At 39.2% G+C, this 6,088-nt stretch overlaps 1 protein-coding gene across 6 annotated transcripts in view; it reads right to left on the reverse strand.

The window, feature by feature from the left end:
- Ncoa1 (nuclear receptor coactivator 1) overlaps window positions 1–6,088 on the reverse strand; it is a 234,321-nt gene that overhangs the window by 47,868 nt on the left and 180,365 nt on the right. For all 6 annotated transcript variants that reach the window (XM_029484861.1, XM_029484858.1, XM_029484860.1 and 3 more), the window contains 2 exons: window positions 3,359–3,506; window positions 791–2,129 (listed from right to left, as the gene is read on the reverse strand). In XM_029484861.1, coding sequence (XP_029340721.1) covers window positions 791–2,129; window positions 3,359–3,506 — 1,487 coding nt within the window. The remainder of the gene's footprint in view (window positions 1–790; window positions 2,130–3,358; window positions 3,507–6,088) is intronic.

Genomic DNA, 6,088 nt, shown 5'->3' on the forward strand with positions numbered 1-6,088 from the left:
ACTTTTGGGATAGCATTGGAAATGTTATTGAGGAAAATACGTAATAAAAAATATTAAAAATTAAAAAAAATGTATATATTCCTGTGTTCCGTCCCGGAATGGTGTTACTATATGAAGCTGGCTGGAGGGGGACGAAGACAGGTATGCTCTAAAATGTCCTAAGACGCTGGGTGTGGTGGCACAAGCCTTTAACCACAACAGAGGTAGAGGGATCACTGTGAGTTCAAGGCCAGTCTGGTCTACATAGTCAGATCCTATAGCTACTATACGCATATATCCTAGAATGGCTTACTTTAAAAGACTGACAATACCCAAACAGTCTTACGATGTCGTCAACTCTGATTCTTTAGAAAACCAGTAGAAAGGAAGAGAGGAAGGAAAGAAGGCATCATTTAAAAACCACATAGGACCATTGTAGCCCCTAGAGTCTTACACGGAATGTCTGAGGGCACTCCATGCTTTCAACCTCTACTTCAATGGTTCTCAACCTTCCTGATGCTGTGACCCTTTAATACAGTTCCTCACTTTGGGGTGATCCTCAACCATAAAATTATTTTCATTGCTACTTCATAACTATAACTCTGCTACTATTATGAATTACAATGTAAAGATCAGATATGCAGGATATCTGGTACATGATCTACAAGTTGAGAATCACTGCTCTGAACTAATTCCTTAGTGCTGAAAGACAGAAATAAAGAATCCATCCAGATATGGACTACAGTAGCAGTAGAAAAGGCCAAATAGAGAAGAAATAAATTCCCCCTCTATGAAGCAAGGATTCCCCCACCTGGCTCTGGGACTCCAGTTTCACTTCCTCAGGAGCAGGTTTGGTCATTGCGGTTGGGTTTGTGTTACAAGGATCCATCTGTTCTTTTTTCTCCACTTTGACCTTTACGTCATCCAGGCACAGGTTTGGAGTGGACCTTAAATCTTTCTCATCTTTGTCTAAAAGGTAGCGTAGGAGCTGATGGTCTTTTGACTCTTTTTTCTTTGCAGCATCCAGTTCTAGTTTTATGCTGGCACTCCCCTGGGATTGTCCAGACACTGACACAGCAGTAGATGCTGACACACTGTCCTTCTTCTCGGGTTCCACAGACAAAGTGGTGATGTCTGAGGGACTGCCCTCCTGTAAAAGCCGGTGCAGAATTTTATGCCGCTCAGTCAGAGAGCTGTGGGAAGAGGGACAAGTACCTCCTGAGGGGTTAGAGGAGGCAGAGCTGGAAGTACCAGTGCAAGACAGTACATCTTTGCAGCTTGTGTCTATGTCGGCATGCCGTAACTGCTGCTCTGCAGTTGTAGTCAACAGCTGTACTAGCTTGTGACTAGTTTGAGAGTATTTACTGTCTCCTTCTGAGAGTCTGTCATTATTGTGCAGAAGTCCTGAGTCCAGAGGCTTGCCTTCGTTAGCGCTGTTGTCGCTGTTGTCGGACTGAATCATTTCATTTAAAATGGATGCAATCTCTTTGCTGTCTTTGGACTCAGCCTTTGCTGGTTGCATACTCAATCTGCTAGGTGAATTCTGTGAGCTCATCTGCCGAAGGACTGGAGACCCACCAGAGAAGCCAACAGAGTTATTGGGTCCTTCATTCATACCTTGTAAAGATGTTACTGGGATATTTGAATAGGATCGGTTATTATTACTACAGGCACCACTAGTAATGCCAACTGGGGAGCTTAATGCTGGAATATTTGGAGGAAATGAATTGTTTGACATCCTGGCCCTTGTTGCCAAGCCAGAATTAGCTTGTCTCCTCGGAGACATGAACTGTGAGAGGGAAATTCCTGTACCTTCCATAGGAGAAGTACTGAGGTTTAAAGAGGGATTGCTGCTCTGGGAACCTGCCTGCCCCTGGTTTAAGGCAACGTTGGCTACAATCTGATTTCCAGGTGAACATCCAAAGTTCCCTTGGCTGTTGCTAGAGTTACTATGGCTGCTGCTGCTGTTGAGGTCTGAGCTCTGTTGGCGGTTTACTCTGGCAGAGACCATGTTGTTGTTGGATGGTGGCAACGTGGATGAACGGGTCACTCCATGGGCTGGAGAGATACCAGGATTGACTGAGGGATTTATTCGGGGAATTGACATTCCAGAATTACTGTCATCTTGAGGAGAAAGCCCACTGTGCTCCCTAGGGAAAAAAATACATTATTATTCAATCATTTAAATGTGTTTTTATTATATTTTCATGATGATATTATAAGAAAGACCATTAGCCTCATTAACGTCCCAAACTATCAAGTAGAGAGTTTCTGCATCACCCTAAATTAAGGGAATCAGGGACCTGTCATTACCACTGAGAAAGAGCAGCACCACTTCCTAGGAAATGGCACCTATGGACTCTTGCATCATTGCCAGTGGTGTGAGAAATAAATTGGTGTTGGGAAAATATGCAATAGATATACTAATAAACTTTTCTAAAATTAATATAAACAATGATTATTGTAGTAATAATTTAATTTGAAGGAGAAACTTCCCACACCTTTATTTAGAAAGCATTTTATTTATAAGCCCCCTGTTACAGCTTTTAAGTATTTCAACTCCAAAGAGGAAGACTGGGTAAGGAAAATACTGTGTTGCTGATGTAAAAACTAAAGAGGGTGATATGTAGACATAGCAGATGTTTTGGAAGAGAAATCACAATATGAAAAAGAGAACTGTGCTAATTCCACTCACAAGAAAAATTTCAACTAAAACTAAAAAAAGCCAGAATACTGAACTCAGGTTTAACTGAGCTCTTTACTCAAATGTGTAACTATGACAACAGATTTGTGACTGGCATTACCATGTTCCAATATGCAAAACATCAGATGGAAAAAAGATGAAGTGAGGGGGAAATGTCTTTGTTTTTAATGCTAAATTATATGTACTTATAATATAGGGCTTCTTAACATACAACAGCATAAAAGAATAAGTTCATGAACTTGCTATGTGTATCAGTATAAATCTTATTAGAGATAGGGAACAAGTTAGAAACAATACTGAAAGACTTCAAGTTGAGAGTTTAAGAAGGATAAGGCTTCTATAGTAAACTGTCAACTTGAACTCAAGGGCCATAGATGTCCTAGTAAAGTACATTTAAAAATAAAATAACAATGTCGTCAACTCTGAGGTCTCCTCTAAGGCTGTAAGTGCTTATGGAGAATGGTGTAAAATTTCAGGCACCATTTTGTTTTCACCCCCTAAAAAATGGTTTTTCAGTCCCATTTTTAATGTCTCCCTTTATGAGCAACAAAGCTATTTGGTAACAGAACTCTAAAACCAATGTGGATATACTAATAGATAATTAATATTAATTATGGACATACTCATCAAACTATTCTTATGCTAACTTAGAATTTCTCTCCAAATAAATAGTACCTGTCGATGATATGAATTCCCATGATGAAAGGCTGCATGTCAGGACTTTGAGGGTAGCAAAGTTTACACTTGGTGTGGGCGCTAAGCATTGTCCCATCATTCAATATGAATCTATAGGATGGGCTGGAGGCAGTGCCACGAGTCATCACTGTGTCAAACAAAAGAAAAACCTAGTTAAAATTCTGACACTTGAACGCTGGGCAAAGGAGAGTTACCAAGTCTTATTTCTACCAAGAACCTTACTGGACATGCCCTCCCAACTGCTGCCTTCTGACTCAGAGAGCAGTTCAGAGATTTGGAGAAGGGGGATTCCAGTTAAAATACACCACTCGACAGATTTAACAGTCTGATTGGAATGGCTGCCTCCTGACATAAACCAGGACTGTGACAAACACCAACCTAATAAAATCTTAAATCTCTCTCAATGGTGGGCAAGTTACTCAAGTTTATTGTCTCCATTCAAAATCCTAGGAAGCACGTTTCTTCCTTTTGCCTTTAGTGTTTTCTTTAACAAGTTTTCTTTTCTTATCTTTGGCTGACTGATGGTTTAAATTATAGCTGTATTGAGATATAGTTCATATGCCATGAAATTCACCTCTCTGTTTTAAGTGGTTTGCAGAGTTCTTTGAGGAAATCAAATCCCTCAGATCCCCTCTGACAAATTATTACACATTTTAATATTATTTTAATGCTATAAGTTTTGAAGTTTAATAAGCAAATTAAAATAAAACCAATGTCTACTAGTAAGGAACAAAACCCAGGCTGTCAGTTAAAATTCTTTACAAACAATATCACTTAACTTCTGTCGTAAACAGCAGGCAAGAATACAATCACTGAGGTAAGAGCTTGTGAACTGTGCAGAGACTGTCCAAGACTGAAGGACTGAAATGTCACCGATGCGTTAGTAACACCATAGAATTCTACCTTGAGGCCTTCTACACTGAGCAATAAAAAAATTTAACAGACCAAACCCACCAAAATACAAGAACTACTATCGCAAATGCCTGTTAAAGTTTAGCTTGTAAGAAAGATGTTGAAGACATTTTACTTTTTGAGATAAAATCTGTATATAGCCCAGGCTTGCCATATAGCCCAAGTAGGCCCCAAACATACATTCTTCTTGCCTCAGCCTGCTAAGCACTAAGATTAAAAACCTGTGCTAGTATAGCTGCTCAATTACATTTTAAATATCACATAGAAAAGATTTAAAATGGTCAATGAAGATTTTCTCAAGCTACATGCTACTCAAGAGAAGAGATGCTACGTTCTGTTATCTTGGGTATCCAGCTCCGACTAAGGAGGGAGTCTTTTGTCAGCAGTATGATAAACTGCCTAGGTGCAGAAACAAGGATGTAAACTCTACCTTCAGTTAAGTCACTGTCATGCTTGCCAAATGCAGTGCACGGAGAAATCAGTGTTTAGTAAGATAATAAAGGATCAAAAGAGTGTTTAATGGACACTGATAATTTCTGTGGAAGAGTATAGGCAAGTTTTTGCTATAATGAGTCCTAAAATTATGTTAACAATCCAAACTATTTATATCTCTAAATAATATATATTTATAAAAACACAACTTCAACAGAAAAGTGGCATTATACAATACATTATTAACATAAGGTTTTAAAGGGCCAGAGAAAACAAATAACAAATCTCACATGATTTTAATTACTCCATTTTACCCACCTATTGTGTTCATTTTCCAAGTCTCCTTATTACATAGTGGGACAATAGTCACTTTACAGAGCTGCACTGCTCATCCCAACAGCATGAACCTCCATGGGGCCCATTTGAAACGAACTATAACATTCACTTCCTCAGCCACACTGCCTACACTTTCAGGCCTTGATACTGACATGGAACTAGTGGCTATGATGATGACTTCTTTCATTTCAACACTGTTCCTCCTTCCTCATAAATGTCTGATTCGCTAGCTAGTGTAAGGGCTGATGTTCTACTTTTCACTGACCTTTGTATTAATGCTCTGCAATAAAGTCATCTGGTAAGGACGTGCTGGCTGATGGATCTTCTGTCAGCTTGTGTAATGGAACTAGGCTAACATTGGCATGTGATAAAATGTTCTTTCTAAAGAACAGATTTTTCAATCTTAGGTATGTTTTCAACCACTTATGACTCAATTTATGTTTTTACTCTTATAGGAATCAAGACTTAATTTTATAAAGAAAATTAATTAAGAGAAAATTCTTTATTGATCATCAATTATAAATGAGAAACAACCAGAAATTTGGGATAACATGGGAACCTTAGGGTATTTGATATGGATTATAGAAACAATCTTTGTTAATTAGGCTGCATAAACTTGTAAGATTGTAGCTAAAGCTGTAAAACAATTTAAAATTTGGATAATAATTTAAATATCATACTTAAAGTTTTGAAGTTAGATTATTATAGATGATAATGTATGGATTGTAATTCACTGAGAATTATTCTTTGAAATGAGAGAAAAAGTAATTATTTAAAATAGCAAAGCTGAGACATCTTTGTTCCGGGACCCCGCCAGGTGTATTCTGCACAGGCCCCTGACATCCTGCCACCTTCCGGCCAGTGCAAAGGGGTCTGAGGGGAGAGGGAGCACCTAGCCTGAGCATTGGCAGCAGACATCCTGGTTCCGGGACCCCGCCGAGTGTATTCTGCACAGGCCCCTGACATCCGGCCACCTTCCGGCCAGTGGAAAGGGATCTGAGCGGAGAGGGAGCGCTTTGCCTGAGCATC

Source organism: Mus caroli, chromosome 12, assembly GCF_900094665.2.
Source record: "Mus caroli chromosome 12, CAROLI_EIJ_v1.1, whole genome shotgun sequence".
NCBI lineage: Eukaryota > Metazoa > Chordata > Mammalia > Rodentia > Muridae > Mus > Mus caroli.